Raw genomic sequence first — 24,227 nt, forward strand, 5'->3', positions numbered from 1 at the left:
GTTGTAAATCGTGTTATTTCTACAGCTGCTGACACAGTCATCAGGGTTCCTGAAGGACCCTTTTAAGCTTCCTTGAGATAAACGATGATCTGTTCTTTAATAAATCTCTCCTCTCAACTTCACACCGGCGGACAATGGTGGCTGGCCTTCTGGAACATGAACAGCAACCCAGCCACATGCTCCCTGGGGTTGGAAGAGAATGGTGTAGGTTTTTCATCCCAGCTCCGTCCCCCAGTAACTGCTGCCTTCAGAAAGTCCCTGTAGAACCTGGTTAATGCCGGCCAGTGGCACTGGTGGGTATGTAAGCTCGTACTTTTCTGAACGGCAGCTTCAATATGCCTCCCACAGCACACAGCAATTCACTGTGAATTCCCTCCACAAAAATCTGACCGCAGCACAAAGATATATGAAATGGTATTTACGTCAGTATTCACTGTAATGGCAAGATACAGAAAGCAATCTATATGCTGATCAGTAAGGGAGTGTTAAATTATGGTACTGCGTGCATAAAACATGTAGGAAAGCCAAGCAGCCATTAAAGGGAATACTGTTTACCTGATGTATCAGCACAGAAAGTAGACCACAAATTGTGGACAGATGGAGAAAGAGCAGGTTAAGACACAGTAGGCATATACAGTGGTATTCCACTAAGCTTAAAAAAAAAAGTAAAGTATATGTATCTACACAAGGAAATGTCGAGAAGGAATTGGGAAGGGTCACAGCACTTATTTCTGTACATAGCAATTCCATGTGACTGTCACGTTCTTCTGTCAAACTTTTTTTTTTTTTTTGGTCTTATAATAAGTGGGTTTTACTCTAAATGTAAAAAAAAAGAAAGTTACTGCATTTTGAAGATGGTAACACAGAGCCGCTGTAATAAAGGGGGCTCTGTGTGTCCTGCATATTGGCTAGGACACGGGGAAGTAAGAGGAGGCACTGGCTCAAGACCCTTCCTCCTAAGCTCTAGAATCTTCTTTAGTTAATTTTTCATCTCCATCCATTCAGCCGCTACCCTCTTGCTGTCTACATTAAGAGGTAACCGATGCTGAAGGAAACTCCAAAATGACAGCTCCACACACCACACAGAGGCAAGACGAGCAGGTCGGACAGCTCTAGAGCCCTTTTGGTTCTAGTTCTCTCAGAAGAGGGACCGTGAGATAAAGATTCAACTGCAGGGGCGCCTGGGTGGCTCAGTGGGTTGAGCCGCTGCCTTTGGCTCAGGTCATGATCTCAGGGTCCTGGGATCGAGTCCCGCATCGGGCTCTCTGCTCAGTGGGGAGCCTGCTTCCTCCTCTCTCTCTCTCTCTCTGCGGGCCTCTCTGCCTACTTGTGATCTGTCTGTCAAGTAAATAAATAAATAAATATCTTAAAAAAAAAACAAAACACAAAACCTGACAGTAACTCCAAAGGGGAAAAAAAGTTGTATATAAAAGGAAAAGAAAACTACAGATTACTGACCATGTGGCTTTTCTGGGATTAGCTTTTACATGTACTGGGCTAATAAAGATGACAAAATAACTGCACTAGGAAGATGGAGAGGGTGACCAGGTTTTAACACAGGCTCAGGAGAGCTATACTGTGGAATTACTTGAGTCTTTCAACGGTGTGCACACCAGACTTTTATAAAGAAGGAAACAGGAAGAGCCAATGTTGACCTGGCCAACCTCTGTCCCCAGCCACCTGAAGGACCCACGGCAGGTGCTAACACAGTAACAAATCACTTCTGTTATGAAACACGTAGGTGTCTTGGGGCCAGCCTGCTGAGCAAATGCCATTCCCAGTTTCAAATAAAGGACCGACAAATCAGTCGAAAGACAGTCCTGTGCCAGGTCAGGGAGTCCTTTGGATGTCAGCCATTCCTCCAACCACCACCGCACTCCTCACGGCTTCCCCTCCGCTTGTAACAATAAAATTCCGAAGTCTACGATATTATTAAGTGTGGCCTTTCCTGCTTAAGGAAAAACGTAACCATTAAAATCACGTGAAAGACAATTCCAGGCCGGGAATGACCTCCTCCTCCAGGCTCCTCTGCGGGAACACGATGCCATCCACTCGCAGTCCCGCAGGGTTGAGGGCTTTGCCAAAGACTGGCATCAGGAGGGTTGGGCACAGACACAGGATCTGAGACAGGCTTCTCACCCTGCAGCCTCGCCCCTGCAGGAGCCTGGGAGGGGGCAGGTCTCCTCTTGGGTTTCACTACCCTTCAGGCGAACACCCCCGCTTCCTTCCCTGAGTGGGGTCCGGACCCGAGCACATGCGGCGCGCACCGGCGATACAGACAGACGGGCCACGTCCTGTCAGTGCCCGCGAGGCAGGCGGCCTGAAACACCGCTGGCGCCCACCGCAAGTTGGGTGCCACGGAGCGACCCTGCCGCCGCGGCCCGCTCTCCCACACTGTCACGGAGAAGCCAGCCCGCCACCCAACCGCAACTTTCTTCTTAACCAGCGTCCGCCTCGTTTCTAATCCGATCTTCCGTAGGTAAAATCGCGCTTTCAGGGAAGCGGCACGCAGGCTTCCGCTCACAGAGCCTGAAATTTCGGTCGGGAGCTTCAGCGGCCGCAGCCAGAGCCCTGCAGCCCGCCGCGCCTCCCCGAAAGCACGGGTCGCCCCCACCCCGCGCGCCCCCCGCGCGCTCCCCGTGCCTACCCCCGCGGTCCCCCGGAAGCGAACACCTGGGCAGGGTTACCTGGGGGCCCCGTCAGGAACACGTGCCGGGCCATACCGGTGGGCCCGCCTGGGGGTCGCGACCTGGGTCGGGGTCGGGGTCGCGGCCTGGGTCCCGCCCCCCAGCGGATCCCAGGCCCCGCCTCCGCTGGCCGGAAGCACCGCCTTCGCGACTGCGCATGCGCCTCAGGGTCCTGCTTCGATCCGCTCCTGTACCTCCGCGGGGCTCATCCTTTGCACATGCGCTTTCGGTTTTCGGTCTCGGCGCTCGCAAATGTCGGTCCATAGAAGGATCGGGAGGTTGGTGATCCGGTTCTCTCCAGGTTCATGGGTTTGAGCCTCGATGTCTGGCTCATGCAGGGTGACTCCAAGGAGACGTGCGCGAGAATGTCTATCACTAAGCCGGTGCTGCGGCACCTGAGCGCCCTCCCTTGCCGCTGACCTCCAGACCTGCGAGCTGAAATTCCCCCAGGCTGCGGGGACAGCGAAGTTTGGTCTCAGGACCCTTCTTTCAAAGGGAAGAGGCTTTTACCCATTCGAATCTGCCCAGCGCTGTCAACCACAGCTGCCAGTAGAATTACCCGATTAAATGGGTTTGATGCCTGAGCTCTACATCCCTAAAATTCGGAGCGTTTGGTCTTGGGTGTGTCCTGAGTATCTGGGTCTTTTTTGTTGTTTCGAACTCCCTAGCAATTTCTCAAGTCCAGTGGGGTTGAGAACCACTTGATCAGGCAGACTTCCCAACCTCAATCGTGCATATGAACACCAGAAATTGTTCTTTCTTACCTCCGTACCTTAAGTGGAAACCAACGCAAGACCCAGCTGGAGGGTCTCGCTGTACAAAGAATTAAGTGGCTTTCCCCCACTCACTTAACCACTTGTAGTGTTTCAGCCGGAGAAATGAAGTGGCAATGGCCTTGGGCCAAATTTACCTGTAAACTCTTTCAGCCTGACACATGTACGATTTGACTTGTGATCAATCATTCTCCATCCTGGCCAAGAAAGCAATTTCACTGAGTGCTCAACTTAATTGATTTGTGCCCACACAGGCCCTCCAGGGCTCCCCTTAGTCTGCTATATACATCAGTCAGGTGGTCTCAGTTTCTTAGCTATTTAAAAAGTAATCATCTAAAAAATAAGAATTGTACTGTGCAGCTCTTACCATCATTTTGGCAACATTTATAAAGCTGCATCACTAATAATGTAGGGCCTTTCATCTACATTTATCTTTAACCTATGCAAACTGGAATCAAGAGCAGCTGATGTAGCCAAGTAAACCCATAGTAGTAGTTTCAAAAAGAAAGGAAACATGTACACTGTCATAAATACACTCGTTTTTATAAAAAAACATTCAATCGGGAACACTTAAATGTTAAATGCTAATTATGTAAAAATTTCCATCATTGGAAAACCATTTATAATCCATAAGGATTGCTAGGAGTTGGATTATTTTTCTTTTGTTCTACCTGGCATTCTGGTAACTAATAATGGGCATCAGTTTAGGTAGCTCAAAGAACATACAGTTTCCAGATGTAGAGAATTGATGTCTTAGAGAACAAAAAGAATATTCTTCTGTAATTGGATGTGGGTTCTTCCCCACTAAAAACGATTTATTTGGGTGGTGATTACATGGTGTCTTAACTTCATGATAATCCATTGATTTGAGTCTTTTGATTTGTACAGTTTCCTCTATGTGTTATAATTCAATAACATGAAATAATTTATAATAGAGAATAATTAGAAACATACTTCAGAATAAATAGATGATTAAAATATTGTGCTGAGTCTAACTTTTGCTTACAATTGAACCATGGGATAATTACTTAAGGAACAGGTGATTTCAATTCTTTCTTCCTGCAGCACCTAGGAGTGGTCTCCCTTTTGGCAAGACGCAGTATAGTGCTTTATTAAAGCAGTTTGTAAGTACATGCTTTAATTTTCCATGATTTCAGAATCCTGAAACTCCTAAAAACACAGGTGTTTTTGTTTGTTTATTTGTTTTCATAGCTCTGCTTTGCCAAGACTGTATTAGGGTTTTTTTAAAAAGATTTTATTTATTGGACAGAGAGAAATCACAAGTAGGCAGAGAGAGAGAGAGAGAGAGGAGGAAGCAGGCTCCCCACAGAGCAGAGAGCCTGACTCGGGGCTCGATCCCAGGACCCTGGGATCATGACCTGAGCCGAAGGCAGAGGCTTTAACCCACTGAGCCACCCAGGCACCCTGGGACTATCTTAGTTTTAAAACTGTTTTTGGAACCCCTTCTGTCCTGGGCAAACCAGGATGGCTGGTTGTTCTACAGCTGAAGGACAGAGGAGCATTTAAGAAGCAAACAAAGGTCAAAGCAAAGGTTGAATGCTTGTGTCCTCCCAAAATTTATATGTTGAAAATTAATGTCCAAAGTGATGGTGTTAGGAGGTGGGGCCTTTGGGAAACGATTAGGTCATGAAGGTGGAGACCTTGTGAATGGGATTGTGAATGAGACCCCGGAGAGATGCTTAGTCCCTTTCACTGTAGTCCCTCCCTCACTCTCTTGAGGACCCTAGAGAAGTCTACCACCCAGAAGAGCGCCCCCACCCAATCATGGCACCCTAATCTCAGATGTTCGGCCTCCAGAACTGTGAGAAGTGTCTATTATTTATAAGTCATCCAGTCTGTGTTGTGTTATAGCAAAGGTAACAGACTAAGGCACTATGCAAGCTGTTTTCTTCTTTAAGAGTTCAGTTGCTCTGAACATAGGATCCTATTCCGGAAGAACTTACCTTGTCAGTAAATAACTGAAAAGCCTATTTAACAGTCTGTAGGCATAAAGCCTGCTCTGTTGGTACTCCCGGCCTCCTCACTATAGGGACCCGGGGACGGCTTTACACCCTCAATACCCGCTCTCCCTGCCCAGCATGACCAGATGTTTCCCCCACATCACACACACAGCCCCTCACACTGGTGTCCAGGGGCCTCTCCCCGGCCTGGATACAGGACAAAGGTTCCAACATGTAGTGTGTGATGGGTCCTGAGCACAAGAAAACTGAGACCAGAACACAGATTAGGCTACCGGGGATATGAAAAGAAGAAAATGGTTAAATCAAAAGTGGTAACCGTCCCAAAGACACAGATGTCGTGAAAAGAAGGGCCATCTGTACCCCAATGTTTATAGCAGCAATGGCCACAGTCGCCAAACTATGGAAAGAACCAAGATGCCCTTCAACGGATGAATGGATAAGGAAGATGTGGTCCATATACACTATGGAGTATTATGCCTCCATCAGAAAGGATGAATACCCAACTTTTGTAGCAATATGGACGGGACTGGAAGAGATTATGCTGAGTGAAATAAGTCAAGCAGAGAGAGTCAATTATCATATGGTTTCACTTATTTGTGGAGCATAACAAATAGCATGGAGGACAAGGGGTGTTAGAGAGGAGTAGGGAATTTGGGTAAATTGGAAGGGGAGGTGAACCATGAGAGACTATGGACTCTGAAAAACAATCTGAGGGGTTTGAAGTGGCGGGGGGGGGGGGGGGGTGGGAGGTTGGGGTACCAGGTGGTGGGTATTATAGAGGGCACGGCTTGCATGGAGCACTGGGTGTGGTGAAAAAAATAATGAATACTGTTTTTCTGAAAATAAATAAATAAATGATAATTAAAAAAAAAAAGTGGTAACCGTGTTTTGCGCCCAGCATGTATTTCCCCATATGGAAATAGCATCTGATCTACCCTCTTCGCACCAGGGCTTCTGCATGCCCAGTCCCCAGGACTGAAGAGTTGATTTCCTTCCCCACCCTTTCCCACCAGGTGGGAGGGCGGGGTAGAGGCACGTGACTCGGGCCTGGCCAATGAGAGCATTTCATCTTTCTCCTTCAGTGATTGGTTCCAGGAAACACATGATCTTAGTGAACCCAGAGGCACATAAACCTAAATCTTTTATCTGACGTGTTCCTCTTCCTTTTAACCGTGTCATTCCCTGGACCTCAGGATTGAGGACAGTCACCAGCCAGTGTGACTGAAGCAGAAGGACAAGGGGAGGTTTGTGGACCCCTCCCTCTCTCCCCAGTCAGCTCTTACCGTGCAAGACAGGCTCCAATGTCCCTGCTCAGGGAAAGCTTTTCTGATTCACCTGGCCCCTCACCAGGGCTCCCTGAGCACCCCATGTCGTGACACTGTTAGGGTCCGTGATCAAAGGAACGAGACTGATACAAAGCGAAGGTCAAGCAAAGCTTTATTTCGCGCCAAGCATCATGAATCGCACTGACCGGTCAGGGCTTTCTTTTATAAAAGATGACAACTTTGACCCCGGCGAGCCTACTCCCAATGAGGTTGCTGACATCTAGGTCGTTTCTCACTGTGTCACTGCTGAGGGTCCTGGAGTGCGGGGCAGGGCCGCTGGCACCGCAGGCGTCGAGGGACCGCTGACAACTGGACCGCAGATGTCTCAGGACCGCAGGCGTCGAGGGACCACTGACAACTGGACCGCAGATGTCTCAGGACCGCAGGCGTCGAGGGACCGCTGACAACTGGACCGCAGATGTCTCAGGACCGCAGGCGTCGAGGGACCGCTGACAACTGGACCGCAGATGTCTCAGGACCGCAGATGTCTCAGGACCGCAGATGTCTCAGGACCGCAGGCGTCGAGGGACCGCTGACAACTGGACCGCAGATGTCTCAGGACCGCAGGCGTCGAGGGACCGCTGACAACTGGACCGCAGATGTCTCAGGACCGCAGGCGTCGAGGGACCGCTGACAACTGGACCACAGACGACTGGACTGCTGGGCCGCCGGAGGCTGCAGGCTGCAGGCGATGGCTCGGGGCCGCCGCCGGAGGCTAGAAGCTGCAGGCGACGGCGCTCGGGGCCGCCGCCGGAGGCTGGAAGCTGCAGGCGGCGGCGCTCGAGGCCGGAGGCTGGAAGCTGCAGGCGACGGCGCTCGGGGCCGGAGGCTGGAAGCTGCAGGCGACGGCGCTCGGGGCCGGAGGCTGGAAGCTGCAGGCGGCGGCGCTCGGGGCCGGAGGCTGGAAGCTGCAGGCGGCGGCGCTCGGGGCCGGAGGCTGGAAGCTGCAGGCGGCGGCGCTCGGGGCCGGAGGCTGGAAGCTGCAGGCGGCGGCGCTCGGGGCCGGAGGCTGGAAGCTGCAGGCGGCGGCGCTCGGGGCCGGAGGCTGGAAGCTGCAGGCGGCGGCGCTCGGGGCCGGAGGCTGGAAGCTGCAGGTGGCGGTGCTCGGGGCCGGAGGCTGGAAGCTGCAGGCGATGGCTCGGGGCCGCCGGCTGGAAGCTGCAGGCGATGGCTCGGGGCCGCCGCCGGAGGGTGCAGGCGGCGGCGCTCGGGGCCGCCGCCGGAGGGTGCAGGCGGCGGCGCTCGGGGCCGCCGCCGGAGGCTGCAGGCGGCGGCGCTCGGGGCCGCCGCCGGAGGCTGCAGGCGGCGGCGCTCGGGGCCGCCGCCGGAGGCTGCAGGCGGCGGCGCTCGGGGCCGCCGCCGGAGGCTGCAGGCGGCGGCGCTCGGGGCCGCCGCCGGAGGCTGCAGGCGGCGGCGCTCGGGGCCGCCGCCGGAGGGTGCAGGCGGCGGCGCTCGGGGCGGCCGCCGGAGGCTGCAGGCGGCGGCGCTCGGGGCCGGAGGCTGGAAGCTGCAGGCGGCGGCGCTCGGGGCCGGAGGCTGGAAGCTGCAGGCGGCGGCGCTCGGGGCCGGAGGCTGGAAGCTGCAGGTGGCGGCGCTCGAGGCCGGAGGCTGGAAGCTGCAGGTGGCGGCGCTCGAGGCCGGAGGCTGGAAGCTGCAGGTGGCGGCGCTCGAGGCCGGAGGCTGGAAGCTGCAGGTGGCGGTGCTCGGGGCCGGAGGCTGGAAGCTGCAGGCGATGGCTCGGGGCCGCCGGCTGGAAGCTGCAGGCGATGGCTCGGGGCCGCCGCCGGAGGGTGCAGGCGGCGGCGCTCGGGGCCGCCGCCGGAGGGTGCAGGCGGCGGCGCTCGGGGCCGCCGCCGGAGGGTGCAGGCGGCGGCGCTCGGGGCCGCCGCCGGAGGCTGCAGGCGGCGGCGCTCGGGGCCGCCGCCGGAGGCTGCAGGCGGCGGCGCTCGGGGCCGCCGCCGGAGGCTGCAGGCGGCGGCGCTCGGGGCCGCCGCCGGAGGGTGCAGGCGGCGGCGCTCGGGGCGGCCGCCGGAGGCTGCAGGCGGCGGCGCTCGGGGCGGCCGCCGGAGGCTGCAGGCGGCGGCGCTCGGGGCCGCCGCCGGAGGCTGCAGGCGGCGGCGCTCGGGGCGGCCGCCGGAGGCTGCAGGCGGCGGCGCTCGGGGCCGCCGCGGGAGGCTGCAGGCGGCGGCGCTCGGGGCCGCCGCCGGAGGCTGGACCGCCAAACGCGGTTATAGCTCTTACAAGAGCTGTTACAGCTCTTCTATACACCGTTGACTCCCCTGCTCTTCTGCGACTTCCACCGCTCTCCGCTCCACTTCACCGCTCTCCGCCGACTTCACCGCTCTCCGCCGACTTCACCGCTCTCCGCCGACTTCACCGCTCTCCGCAGACTTCACCGCTCTCCGCCGACTTCATCCCTCCTGTAGCAGCCGCTGCTCTCCTGCAGCAGCCCCCGGCTCTCCTGCAGGAGCCCCCGGCTCTCCTGCAGGAGCCCCCCTTGGCAGCCTGGCAGAGCAACCTTTATGGGGGTGGTTGAGCCCCGCCCCTACACAGGTGGCCAATTGAATTTCAACCTTCCCAGCGGATATACATACGGCCTACTGATTGGATGACTCCACTCAGTCTGCCCCACCCTTACATTCCCCCCTTTTCTTTGGAGATTAGTCAAATCCTTGACTTTTCAGATGGTTCTACCTTATATTGAACATATAAGACTAACATTTTATCGCCCCAATTTTCTTTAGTATAGCAACAATACACTCACAGTTTCTTTAGTCTTAGTCTATGGTCAGCAGGGTCTTTTGGCTGCATTTCCCATTTCTGGAGGGCATCCTTACTCTCAGCTCGTTTGACATGACCCGCATGAACCCAGGCCCTGATGCCTTCCACTTTTACTGCTGTGGGGGTGGTTAGGATAACAGTAAATGGTCCCTTCCAACGAGGCTCCAAATTCCCCACTTGATAGCGACGTATCCAAACCAAGTCCCCGGGTTGGTAAGGATGTGGTTCCACCGTCTCTGTTCCAGTATAGGCAGTTTGGATCCCTTCTTTTTAAGACAGACTGTAATGCCTGCAGTGACTGGGGTATAGACTGATCAGTCATTTCTGCTAGGGCAACCTCCTGTAACCTAGGACAGAGCTCCCAAACATTATTTTAAATGGGGTCACCTTGTTTATTACATCGTGCCCTGAGAGTAAAATGAAGGAGATTTTCTATCCACCGCCAGCCTCCAGAATTAACTTTGTCAAGGTCTTTTCGAGAGTCTGGTTCATTCTCCTTGCTCAGAGCTCTGGGGCCAGTAGGCACATTGTAGTTTCCAGTTAGTGCCTGTGGCCTCGGCCATCTGTAGTGCCTTGGTGAATGCAATCAGCTTTGCTTTTCCACCGAGATCCTATGTGGCAGGGCTGACATCCAGAGTCTCTGCCCAGGAGAAACCATTGCAGCCCCCGCATACCTCTTTTCCACTGACCATGTAACTACTCCCTTCTGTGAACAGAGTCATTTCCGCATCCGGGAGGGGAGTGTCTCTGAGATCCGGCCTTATTCCTGTGACTTGGGTTAAGACCTCCCCACAGTCGTGTGGTCAGCTAGCTCTTCTGGCAGCAGTGTGGCTGGATTTAGCACTGCTGGGGGTCGGAAGGCCACTTTTGGTTCATTGAGGAGAAGGGCCTGATACCCCGTTACCCGGGCGTTCGTCATCCATCGGTCTGGTGGAGTCCGGAGAAGGCCCTTGATAACGTGGGTGGTGGTCAATATGAGATTTTGACCCAGAGTCAATTTGCATGCATCCTTGACTAGGAGGGCCATGGCAGCAATTATGCAGAAGCAAAGGGGGAACCCAGCTGCTACTGGATCTAGTTTCTTGCTAAGATAGACCACTGGCCTTCACCATACCCTAGAGTCTGAGTCAAAACTTCTTTAGTCAGCCCTGCCTTCACATACAAGTGGAAGGGCTTGGTAACATCTGGGATGACCAATGCTGGGGCACACAGTAAGGCTCTTTGTAATTCCCGAAATGCTCCTTCTGCCTCAGCTGTCCACACTCTACCATAGTGAGTCCTCCCTTAGCCAGTTCGTAGAGAGGTTGTGCCATCTCCGTGAAGGTAGCATCCACAGCCTGCAGTAGCCCACCGTCCCAAGAAATTCCCTCTTGGAGAGCAAAGCAAAAGCAACCGGTATTCCCTGGCAGTCTTCCATCCAAGTACTAACCAGGCCCGACCCTTCTTAGCTTCCAAGATCAGACGAGATCTGGCGCCTTCAGGGTGGTATGGCCGTAGACAATCATAAGGTTCTTACCCGATATTCTCAGATGAGTGTACGTGACACCCTATATAACATGGAACCATCCTCCCCTTGCTGGAGGAAGCTGAACTTTCTCATACCCTACTGTTACCTTAATTTGTCCAGGCTTGGTTAGCTACCATATCTCTCTCGTTCATAGTTACATTGGCCCCCGGCCTTCTTGGGCTACTGATGCCTTGTGGTCATACCCATTCTGTACAAAGGAGGAGGTAGTGGAGGGTTTCTAAGTGCTTGAGACAGAATGATGTTTCAGACAGATGGACATGTTGTTCAAAGATGCAGAGGCTGCAGAGAGCCAGCATATTCAGAAACGTGCCAGCAGCTGCATGTGTATCAATCGGGTCAGGTCCCTGGCAGCCTCCGATGGCCAAGATTTGAAGCCTTGACTCCCGAGCTCCTCCCATAGGCCCTTGTGTGACCCATTGAGTCCAGACATCAGAGAAGAGGGACGAACAGCTCACGGAGTTTCAGAGAGTTTTCTTCCTCTTGGAAGATGGCTTCCTAGACTCAAAGTGGACCCTCAGGCTCTCGTTTTTCTAGGGCTGAGAGCCAACACAGAGGTGCTAAGCAGAGTCCAAATTCATTGCACAGAATTTCCCCTGTTCCATCTCTCAGATTCTGGGTGGAGGAGCCCAGAGAGAACAGCTGTGATCTGCTCTGCCATTAGAGCAGGGCTGTCCCTGTATGCTGTCCTGCTCGTGTCCCTCGTGGGAACTTAGGAGCGTCTTATTTAAGGTCTGTCTGTATAAACCCTGGACTGGGCTACTCCATTGAGTAGATGACCGTTATGCCATATGAAGCCCTGCAAGATTTAGGGTGCAGTCCATTCAGACTCCATAGTGGAAGCGGTGGAGCCATAGAGATACATTCACACAGTCAGGCATTTTCCAGATTCAAACAGGTTGGACATCCTCCCCTTTTGGTATCCCTGGCTAATGGGAGGTGATCAGTCTCCCCTTCCATTCTTTTACGAATGGATTTAGCTCTGACAGTGGCCTTAGGGCTGTTTATCTCTCTTTTACATATCTCCTACTTTTTACATACAGAGTTGCTTTTCTCATTTCCATCAGTCTTAATTACACTTAACAGAATTTTGTACTCTTAGAAATACCTTAACCTCTACTTAAGACTAAATATAAACCAATGGTGAGTTGTTACAACAGAATTCTTTAGATGGCAAATTTATCAATCAGTTAAGCACAGAATGTGTTCACCAGCAGATTTCAAAAGTACAAACCCAGTACCAGCAAACAGCGCCCTAGCATTTCATCCCATTTGGTTAGGATCTAGATGTCCAACAAATTTAACTCCATTTGTCATTCAAGCAACCCTTCACAGTTTCAGGTTATCAAAGACTTCGGAAGCCACTTTAACAATTACTCATTAAACCCTTGAAACAGACAGTTAACCATCAGCCCAGCCATCCCTTCGCCAACAGACCTCATGTTCCACCTGGGCCCATTCCACTTCAGATGCCATGCTTTCCCTGCCAGCAAGGGGGAGGGGCCAGGCAGTCCACGTCGGGCCAGAGAAGGCAAGGAATTCCCCGAAACAAAAGAAGTTTCGGCAGCTGCTTGGGAATATTCCTTAAAGTCTCTGTCTCGAGGTTGGTTCATCCCACAGTACCAGTTCTGCTTACCAAAAGTGGCCCACTAGGCACTTATTTTCCATGCCCGGCTCTAATGAGCATCAGCATTGGACACCTTAACCCGGCATTTGACTAACTCTAGGTAGCTCGTTATAGCCCTTAACACACAAAATGAGTGAGGGAGAAGCCCCACATCTATTATGAGGAACAGAGAGATGAAAGCTAGCGTCCCCTTACTCTCTGCTTGCCACATTCCTTCAACCATAACAAAACACAATAGACAACAAAAAGACAAAAACAAACAAATTACCACAACCCCAGTGGCCCTCGTCCAGAGCCTGCTGCTGGAAGGGGGGGGGACTTCCTTTCCTGAGCTCCATGAGCTTTTTCATATTCCCCTATTATCTTGTTATTTACCTTTCTATTTGTTGTTCCTTTAGAGTTCCTATAACCTTTAAATGGTTTATTGAAATGTATACTTTAAAAGTATGAATTGTGTCCAATCAAGTTCTGGACATTTTCACCATCCTAAATGAAACCCCATTCAAACATTGGTCACTCCCATCTCTTGGCAACCTATCTTAAGTAATTATTAATTTACTTTCTTTTCCTATAGATCTGAGTTTTCTGGACATTTCACATATAAACAGGATCATACATGTAGTCTTTTATCACTGGCTTCTTAAATTTGGCCTAATGTTTTCAAGGGTCATCAATATTATAGCATATATCAGTTGCCTTATAGAGTACAATATAGGTTTCTGATCCTTTTAAAATTTTGTATATTGTATGAGGTAGAAGTTTAACTTCATCCTTTAAAACAGGTGCTTACTGCTATAATTTCCCTTTAAGTACTGTTTTAATGGCATTCCATAAGCTTTGGTGTGTTGTTTTTGTTTTTGTATAGCTCAATGGATTTCCTAATCGGATTTTTCTTTGTCCTCCTGACCAAATTTATGGAGTGCATTGATTTCTATGCACTTTTAATTTACCCAGAGCTTGCCACTGGTGGGGGCTATCTTTATCCCCAACCGTCTAAGGGGACTTGAACCCCTCAACTGTCAAAGGGAAGGCAGGGGACTCGAACCCCCGACCGCCCAGGGGGACTTGAACCCCCACGACGGCGCAGGGGGACTCGAACCCCCCGACCGCCCAGGGGGACTTGAACCCCCACGACGGCGCAGGGGGACTTGAACCCCCCGACCGCCCAGGGGGACTCGAACCCCCGACCACGCAGGGGGACTCGAACCCCCCCCGACCGCCCAGGGGGACTAGAACCCCCTGTCGATCTATCAGCAGAGGGATGGGGCGTCCCCGCATCCACTCCAGCCCTGGGGAGCATGGCTGCGTCCAGCTTCTCCCCGGTGGGCTATACCCTGGAGCTCCAACCAGACAGACGGATAGGATCCCAATACCTCGGAACCCAATACTTCCAAACCCAATGCCTCGAAACCCAATGCCTCGAAACCCAATGCCTCGAAACCCAATGCCTCGAAACCCAATGCCTCGAAACCCAATGCCTCGAAACCCAATACCTCGAAACCCAATGCCTCGAAACCCAATGCCTCGAAACCCAATGCCTCGAAACCCAATGCCTCGAAACCCAATGCCTCGAAACCCAATGCCTCGAAACCCAATGCCTCGAAACCCAATGCCTCGAAACCCAATGCCTCGAAACCCAATACCTCGAAACCCAATACCTCGAAACCCAATACCTCGAAACCCAATACCTCGAAACCCAATACCTCGAAACCCAATACTTCGAAACCCAATACCTCCAGAGGCTTTCCCTAAAAATTCTGATGCTGGCTCAGTTCTCGTCGTTTGATCCCGGACGAGCCCCCAAATGTTAGGGTCCGTGATCAAAGGAACGAGACTGATACAAAGCGAAGGTCAAGCAAAGCTTTATTTCGCGCCAAGCATCATGAATCGCACTGACCGGTCAGGGCTTTCTTTTATAAAAGATGACAACTTTGACCCCGGCGAGCCTACTCCCAATGAGGTTGCTGACATCTAGGTCGTTTCTCACTGTGTCACTGCTGAGGGTCCTGGAGTGCGGGGCAGGGCCGCTGGCACCGCAGGCGTCGAGGGACCGCTGACAACTGGACCGCAGATGTCTCAGGACCGCAGGCGTCGAGGGACCACTGACAACTGGACCGCAGATGTCTCAGGACCGCAGGCGTCGAGGGACCGCTGACAACTGGACCGCAGATGTCTCAGGACCGCAGGCGTCGAGGGACCGCTGACAACTGGACCGCAGATGTCTCAGGACCGCAGATGTCTCAGGACCGCAGATGTCTCAGGACCGCAGGCGTCGAGGGACCGCTGACAACTGGACCGCAGATGTCTCAGGACCGCAGGCGTCGAGGGACCGCTGACAACTGGACCGCAGATGTCTCAGGACCGCAGGCGTCGAGGGACCGCTGACAACTGGACCACAGACGACTGGACTGCTGGGCCGCCGGAGGCTGCAGGCTGCAGGCGATGGCTCGGGGCCGCCGCCGGAGGCTAGAAGCTGCAGGCGACGGCGCTCGGGGCCGCCGCCGGAGGCTGGAAGCTGCAGGCGGCGGCGCTCGAGGCCGGAGGCTGGAAGCTGCAGGCGACGGCGCTCGGGGCCGGAGGCTGGAAGCTGCAGGCGACGGCGCTCGGGGCCGGAGGCTGGAAGCTGCAGGCGGCGGCGCTCGGGGCCGGAGGCTGGAAGCTGCAGGCGGCGGCGCTCGGGGCCGGAGGCTGGAAGCTGCAGGCGGCGGCGCTCGGGGCCGGAGGCTGGAAGCTGCAGGCGGCGGCGCTCGGGGCCGGAGGCTGGAAGCTGCAGGCGGCGGCGCTCGGGGCCGGAGGCTGGAAGCTGCAGGCGGCGGCGCTCGGGGCCGGAGGCTGGAAGCTGCAGGCGGCGGCGCTCGAGGCCGGAGGCTGGAAGCTGCAGGTGGCGGTGCTCGGGGCCGGAGGCTGGAAGCTGCAGGTGGCGGTGCTCGGGGCCGCCGGCTGGAAGCTGCAGGCGATGGCTCGGGGCCGCCGCCGGAGGGTGCAGGCGGCGGCGCTCGGGGCCGCCGCCGGAGGGTGCAGGCGGCGGCGCTCGGGGCCGCCGCCGGAGGCTGCAGGCGGCGGCGCTCGGGGCCGCCGCCGGAGGCTGCAGGCGGCGGCGCTCGGGGCCGCCGCCGGAGGCTGCAGGCGGCGGCGCTCGGGGCCGCCGCCGGAGGCTGCAGGCGGCGGCGCTCGGGGCCGCCGCCGGAGGCTGCAGGCGGCGGCGCTTGGGGCCGCCGCCGGAGGGTGCAGGCGGCGGCGCTCGGGGCGGCCGCCGGAGGCTGCAGGCGGCGGCGCTCGGGGCCGGAGGCTGGAAGCTGCAGGCGGCGGCGCTCGGGGCCGGAGGCTGGAAGCTGCAGGCGGCGGCGCTCGAGGCCGGAGGCTGGAAGCTGCAGGTGGCGGCGCTCGAGGCCGGAGGCTGGAAGCTGCAGGTGGCGGCGCTCGAGGCCGGAGGCTGGAAGCTGCAGGTGGCGGTGCTCGGGGCCGGAGGCTGGAAGCTGCAGGCGATGGCTCGGGGCCGCCGGCTGGAAGCTGCAGGCGATGGCTCGGGGCCGCCGCCGGAGGGTGCAGGCGGCGGCGCTCGGGGCCGCCGCCGGAGGGTGCAGGCGGCGGCGCTCGGGGCCGCCGCCGGAGGGTGCAGGCGGCGGCGCTCGGGGCCGCCGCCGGAGGCTGCAGGCGGCGGCGCTCGGGGCCGCCGCCGGAGGCTGCAGGCGGCGGCGCTCGGGGCCGCCGCCGGAGGCTGCAGGCGGCGGCGCTCGGGGCCGCCGCCGGAGGGTGCAGGCGGCGGCGCTCGGGGCGGCCGCCGGAGGCTGCAGGCGGCGGCGCTCGGGGCGGCCGCCGGAGGCTGCAGGCGGCGGCGCTCGGGGCCGCCGCCGGAGGCTGCAGGCGGCGGCGCTCGGGGCGGCCGCCGGAGGCTGCAGGCGGCGGCGCTCGGGGCCGCCGCGGGAGGCTGCAGGCGGCGGCGCTCGGGGCCGCCGCCGGAGGCTGGACCGCCAAACGCGGTTATAGCTCTTACAAGAGCTGTTACAGCTCTTCTATACACCGTTGACTCCCCTGCTCTTCTGCGACTTCCACCGCTCTCCGCTCCACTTCACCGCTCTCCGCCGACTTCACCGCTCTCCGCCGACTTCACCGCTCTCCGCAGACTTCACCGCTCTCCGCCGACTTCATCCCTCCTGTAGCAGCCGCTGCTCTCCTGCAGCAGCCCCCGGCTCTCCTGCAGGAGCCCCCGGCTCTCCTGCAGGAGCCCCCCTTGGCAGCCTGGCAGAGCAACCTTTATGGGGGTGGTTGAGCCCCGCCCCTACACAGGTGGCCAATTGAATTTCAACCTTCCCAGCGGATATACATACGGCCTACTGATTGGATGACTCCACTCAGTCTGCCCCACCCTTACAACACCACAAGGATCTGTTTATATACGCCTCTTCTCTTGCCACCTAAAAGGCAAGATCCTGTGGGATCTTTTCTTATCCATCTCTTTTTATACACAACATGCCATATAGAAGTTAGCACATTTCCCCACCTACTAAGTGACAGGAACTGTTCTAGGTGCTGGGGGCACAGCAGTAAAGAAAACAGAGTCTGTCATGGTGTAAGTCATGTTCTAGTGTGGAGAGACAAACAAATAGACAAGGTATATAGACAGAAAGCCACGAGATGGTAAGGGCATGGAAAAAAAATTTTTAAGAATGGGGAATGCAAAGGGTGTGTGTGCCTTTTACAGAGGGTGATCGAGGAAGATATCCCTGAGAAGATACTTCCTGAGCAGAGCTCTAAGGAATCGAGCCTTGTAGAAGAAGTCTGGGAGGTGGCAGTTTAGAAAGACAGATCAGGGTGTGCAAAGGTCCTGAGGCACGAGTGCTTGGCTGAAGAAGGGACAGCAAAAGCCAGTGTGGCTGGAGAAGACTGGGAGAGGCAGGTGGGTCAGAGATGAAGTCCAAGTGGCAGTGGGGGCCCAGATCGTTCAGGCTTTATAGGGCTTGGTGAGGACTCTGGCTTTTACTGTAGCAGAGTGGGAGAGCCATTGGAGGGTTTTGAACAGAGGAGTAGCATTATCTAAGTTATTTTTAGGAGAAGATCCTCAGACATCTGTGTGGAAAATAGACTGCAGATGGGCAGGGTGGAAGCAGGGAGACTGTCAGAAGGCTACTGTAACAATTCAGATGAGAGATGGTCGTGCATTCACTAACCCATAAAATAGTTGCTTGGTAAATGGTTTATTTTATTTTATTTTATTTTGTGTAAGTGAGTGAATAAGAATGCCATTCCCACAGACAGCACCAGCCTGTCAAGGAAGGAGTAGAGCAATGGCAGAGGGGCAGGAGATTCACACAGGCTTTCCCAGCCTTGCAGAGTTGGTGTAATTGAGGTAATATTGACCAGTCATGCTCAGGTAATAATATCCCTGTAGTAGTCACAAGATTTTCTTGACCAAGTTGGACAGGGCACTCACATCCTACCTCACATTTTTTCTAATACAGATGATGGGGTTGGTTAGTATCCATAAGTACTGGGACAGCAAAGCCCCACTAGAAAGCCCCAGTCACAGCTCTGTGGTACCCCATTAGGTTCAAACACATCCGTCCACCTCTCTTTGCCAAGGTCACCTGAAATTATAGAGGTTGATTGGGGGAGGGAGTGCCAGTGCACTGGCTAGAAGAATTGCTCTGAGGAGCTCCCAGATGTAGTGTGGGGAGAAACAGCAGTCCTATTTGTTGGACAAATAACCCCCCAAATTCCCTGTCCCTCAAACTCTATCCACAATGTATATAGTTTATATGAAATCACCTTTAAGTGGACCCTAAGCCAGAAAGGAAAGGCGACCTCACTCCTACAACCTCAAAAACCTGAATTTTGTTGAAAATAAGGATAAGTTTGAGTGTGGATTTCCCTCAGAGCCCCCAAATGAGAACTCACCCCAACACACACCTTCTGGGCAGAAAAACCAGCTTCACTAGTGACTGGATTTTTGGCCTCCAGAGCTGTTAGCTTATAAAGGAGTGGGATCGTAAATTGTTGAATTTGTGGTAATTTGTGACCCAGCAATGGAACCGGATAGACCATGTGAGCCCTCACCTGTGTCCCCATCCTAGAACTTTCCAGGCCAGCTTCAGTCCTGGCATGTTATACCTGGAGGCATAGGGGGGACATAGACTGTACCTTCCAACTGGATAATTGTTAAAGAATTTGCGAATGTATTTTAAAACTATCTTAAAATTGACCACCCATGAACTAAACACTTGATCAATATTAATGCCCTGCATTTTTATATGCCCTATAAGCAGAGATTGTCACACCCTCAATTTATAGCTAAATCAAGCCTTAGAGAAAGAGTGAATTTCCTAACCAAAGTCAGAAAACTCTTAGATTCCAAGGGTGAGACGAGAATCAGATTTGGTGGCTTTGAAACCATCCTGTGTTACACAATGACTTTTGTGACAGACTTTGTCTAGGGTTTTCGTTTTCCCAGAGGGGCAGTGTACTTGATTCCTTTCCCATCACCCCTTCCTAACACCTTGTATGGTCTGAAAGCCAGTGGGGTTGGATGTATGAAGTGTCAATTTGTGACAGAGAAGTAATTGGGGGCATTTTAAGGCAAGTCCTGTTTTTACGCCCTATAAACAACACCCTACTGGCTAGGGAAGCAACGATCCTGGATACTTGATTTTGGTCACCCCAATGTGAGATAGGACAAATGTTCATACAGATGAGGACAGACAAAGTCCACTCTACCTGAAGACCCCTACCTCTAGTCCTTATTTCATGATGATACTCCAAACAGAGGCAAGAGTAGATAGAGTAATGAGTTAGTGGGAAGGCACTCAAGGCCTGGTCCTGTTTACTGTTCCATAGACCCTCATGTTTGAGGAGCTGAGCATAATTGGCTTCTTGGCTTCCCTGCCTGGAAATAACTCAGCAAGATATCAAGAGCGCTCTCATACCACCTTGGTGGAGGAGAGTAGAGATGACAGTATTGCTGTAGGGAAGGACTTGTCCAACCATGGGTTTCCTAGAGCTCCTGCTTGGTAGGGAGGAGGTGCAAAATATTCTCACATGTGCAGAGGAATCATGTGCTCTCTGTCACAGGGCCTTTGCATATGCTATTTCTTCTTTCTTTAAGTCTCTCTCTGTCCCTTATCATCTTCCCCAGCTAACATTTATTCATCATTCCCAATCCCCCAGAACATGCCAAATGCCCATGATACAGTTCCTTTAGCTTCTTGAACTTCCAGTTCATTTTACTGACCATAGTCATACCCGAATAATTAGTTACTTAAATTAATGTAATGACTGTCTCCTCTGCTAGAATAAAAATGAGAGAGGGGACTGAATAAGACTTATTCACCACTCTATCCCCAGCATCTAGGTGTTCAGTAAATGTTTGCTAAGTAAATGAGTTTCTAACTTATTTTTCAGTGCAATATTTTTGAAAATCTTCCTCTCTGTTAAAGATATTTGGGAAAGAAATACAAGTCAATGGTAGCAACTTACTGCTCATAACGGCATTTTGAAGAAATAAAATGTCATTGTCATCAATTGTATTTCTCACCTCTGCTTACAGAGGGTGACATGTATACAATAGGCTCTTTGACCTAAAAATACATATAATCTATTTTGGAAACGAGGCCAACACACCCAACACAATTAGATAATGACAAAAAAGGAAACCTGTACAAAAATCAGTACTATGGACACCTTATAACATTAATGTGGCTACTAGTAAACAAATAAACAAACAAACAAACAAACAAAAACAGAAAAGAACAAGTGTTGGCAAGGATGTGGAAAAACTGGACCCCTCACGCACTGTTGGTGGGAATACAATATGGGGCAGTCACTGGAGAAAACAGTACGACAATTCCTTCAAAAATTAGAATTACCACCAAATCCAGTAATTCCATTCCCAGTTTATATCCAAAGGAACTGAAAGCAGGGACTTGAAGAGAGAGTTGAACAACCATGTTTGCTGTAGCACTGTTCACAACAGAGAGTTGGTGGAAGCAACTCAAGTGTCCACGAATGGATGAATGGATCAACCATGTGGTCTGTCTGCAAAATGGAACATTAGTGAGTCTTCAGAAGGCACGAAATTCCAACATGTGATAGAACATGGATGAACCTGGAGGACGTTGTGCTGTGTGAAGTGAGGCAAACATAAAAAGACAAACAGAATTCACCCTTGAATGACACAGGAGTTAGGGGTACCAACCCCCTGAGCAAGTAAATACCCACTATGACTTCTGACTCCCAAATTTAACTACTAACAGCCTCCTATTGACTGAAAACACAAGTAGTCCACTAACACTTACTTTGTATGTTACATATACTACATACTGTGTTCTTACAATAAAGTGAGATGGAGGATACAAGTGTTGTTAAGAAAATCATAAGGGGATGCCTGGGTGGCTCAGTGGGTTAAGCCTCCGCTCAGCTCAGGTCATGATCCTGGGGTCCTGGGTTCGAGCCCCACATCCCGCTACTTGCTCAGTAGGGTGTCTGCTCCTCCTTCTGGTCTCCCCCAACTCATACTTTCTCTCTCTCAAATAAATAAATAAAAATCTTAAAAAAACAAAATCATAAGGAAAAGAAAATACATTTACAGTACTGAACCATAAAAAAATCCACGTTGTTCAAGCAATGACTGTACTGTATGATTCCACTCACATGAGGTCCCTAGAAGAGTCAAATTCATGAAGATTCATGGAGACAAAAAGTAGAAGGGTGACTGCCAGCGGCTGGGGGAGGGAAAAAATGGAAGATACTCTTTAACAGAAACAGAGTTTGAGCTTTGCAAGATGGAAAGAGTTCTGTGCGTGGGTGGTTACAGAACACCGTGAATGTACTTCATGCCGTGGAACCACAACTTAAAAACGGTTAAGACGGTGCATTTCATGTCATGTGTATTTGACCATAATTAATTTTTTTAAAAAATCAGTATGTAGAAAGTCAGGCAAAAGAGAAGAGATTGGTAAGGGCTGGGGTGGTTAGAGAAGGGGTTTTGAGTGGGGCTGCAGGGGACACATCGCCAACGGGATGAGCACGGGAAGGGGAGGCAAGCCAAGGGGCAGATCCTCACTAATTGTGAGTAACTCCCATGTCCAAGGGCAGAGCTTCTGTCCAGTGGGGGCTTTCACAGTAGCTGGAATCCTGGCAAACTGGTACCTGAATTTAAAGGCTGGTGAAGATCCTTGAAAGGAAGAGCTCCAGGGCCTCCCTCTGATGCCTCCCCCCCGGCACCGACCCAGGCCTGGTTATGATAAGGACATGCGTGTCCCCTCCTTGTCCCTAGAAAACAGTTCCCGCTGGAGACTTCCAGCACAGACAGCTGGGAGATCCAGGACTCCGCTAATTTTTACAGCTCCCTCAAGTCCGCGTGAGTCTGAAGGGCTGACAGAGGGCTTTGGAGGACCATTCTCCCCGTCGTGCAGACTGGGAGGCAAGGAAACCAGGGTGGGAGGAGCTGTGGGAAAAAACAGGACTAGTGTGGCGGAGCGTGAGCTCGTGGGTCCAAGGAGTTCTGGGTGCGTAGTGCCTCACTGGTTCTTTGGGCCCCGGTGTCCATGACAGAAAAATAAAAATAAAATTCCTGACCATCAGGACACTCACATGTGCAGTAAGAAGGATGTGAGATTATTCATAGAGAAGCTTGTACAAAGGCTGAAGTCAATCAAGGTTCCTACCTGCCTGGAAGGGGAACATACTAGGTATGTAACTGGCAATTTTTCTTAGGACTTGTATTGTCACCATGAAGCATTTCTTAAACTTGTGTTTATACATCAGGGTTGTCCCCCACACCCCCGCTTTTCTAATTTGTCATCATGTAAAATTTCAAACATGTAAACATGTGGAGAGAGTTGAATCAGAATTCCCACAGGCCCAAACCCTGCTTAAGTGATTATGGGTCACCTCATGGCTAATAGAATTTTTTCTGTTACCCCCGTTACCTGCCTTTCCCTCCTCAGGCTTTTTTCCAAGCAAAATATCAGACCTCACACGATTTCATCAACAAATGTGTTATATGCCAGGTGCTTTGCTGCACTCTTACAGACATGATCCCTTTCTGTTTTCCTGAATTCAACACTGATTTTCGCTGCCTAGCATGTATACCCTTTTTCATGTCTGGGGGACTACTTCCTGCTCTGCTGCAGCCTGGGGGGCCAGAGTGGGCCAGCTGTTCTGTGAGATTCCTCCCGAGTCGTCCCTGAGCCCCTACTTGAGTCCCCCATGAACACGCGGAGGCCAGAAAGAAGCTGGGTTTGCAGACTGCAGCAGAGAAACAAGAAACCTACTCCTTGTAATGAGCCCCCAAATCACAGGCACCCAGAGCCAACCCTGCCTCAGGACATATGAGAGATATGAGAGTGTAAAGCCCTCATGTCACTTAAGTCATTGGCAATCAGAAAAATTTTTACTGATAGGATGGAAAGATCTACCGAGTAATATAAAATAAAGGAACAGTGTAGGATATTACAAGTATAATGGGATTACAGCTACACGGAAATGAAATGAAATTCAAAACGGCTGCATGAAAAAATGGTTGGGAAGAAGTAATCCAAAATTAGGCGTGGTGCAGATGAAAGTGGGAAAATGAGTTCACTTCCATCATTACACTTGTCAATATTTGGTGTTTTCCCAATCATGAATAATGTTTTTGAAAATGTACACATATACAACCCCCCCCACCAACACAGGCAATGTTGTGGGGTTTAGGCACAGCCAGGAATTAGGGCTCTAATTCCCTCAAGCGCACTGCATCAGGCGAAGAAAGGACATCCTCTGGCTTGCTCTAATGCATAACTTGATAATTCAATTTTATTTCCCTATTTGTGAGGGCTTCGTTGAAATCCAGATGTGTCGTGTTTGGATCCGTCACTCAGTGCGGCGCAGTCACTGCTCTGAAAATGGCTAGTACGGAAGGGTTTGTCATGGCTGCAAGCGTCTAGATGGGCTCTGCGCAGTGACCTGGGACAGCAGCTGCAAGTTTACAGGGACACCAGAGATGCAGGAGGAGATGCGGAGCAGCGCCCCCGGGCACGTGTGCGCACGCGCAGACCTGACCACGGTCAAAATTCTGTTGCAGCCGGGGCCCCACCTCAGATCAGTTCCCTGTCCCGGCTGGACTCCGGGGGTGCCGTGCGCCCCACCCCGGACTGCGCTGCCTCTGCAGAACCAGAAGCTCCTCAAAAAGGACCTAGTCACGGACTCTGCAAATACTTGAGGACCCGAAGCCTAACTAGCACCTCTGCTACATTAGTCCTGGGGGAGCCCCAAAATGAGGGCACTTATCCCAGCAGCATTGCAATGGAAACAAAAATCACAGTCTGAAGCCATGTTTTCTGTAGTCTTTACGGAAATTTAGGGAACAGATGGCCCAGAATTGGAAGAAGGGGCTGGAGGATAAAGGTGGTCAGTGTCTCCGGATGCAGTGTTGCGGGATGTGGAGTGCGTGACCCAAGGCAGCAGGACGCCTGGGTTTGCAGTGTGCATCCCCACCCCCATTTGCTAGAAAACACAGGTAGACAAGGCATATTATTTTTTAGCCATTTAA

At 52.7% G+C, this 24,227-nt stretch overlaps 1 protein-coding gene and 1 pseudogene across 1 annotated transcript in view; both read right to left on the minus strand.

Moving 5' to 3' along the window:
* Positions 1-2,810, minus strand: part of NTPCR (nucleoside-triphosphatase, cancer-related) — a 48,091-nt gene extending 45,281 nt beyond the window's left edge. The window contains exon 1 of the mRNA XM_044239355.1: positions 2,688-2,810. Coding sequence (XP_044095290.1) covers positions 2,688-2,721 — 34 coding nt within the window. The 5' untranslated portion in view covers positions 2,722-2,810. The remainder of the gene's footprint in view (positions 1-2,687) is intronic.
* An 8,118-nt stretch (positions 2,811-10,928) lies between these two features.
* LOC122901322 lies at positions 10,929-11,047 on the minus strand (annotated as a pseudogene).
* Between the last annotated feature and the right edge of the window lie 13,180 nt (positions 11,048-24,227).

The sequence above is a fragment of the Neovison vison genome, chromosome 2 (assembly GCF_020171115.1).
Source record: "Neovison vison isolate M4711 chromosome 2, ASM_NN_V1, whole genome shotgun sequence".
NCBI lineage: Eukaryota > Metazoa > Chordata > Mammalia > Carnivora > Mustelidae > Neogale > Neogale vison.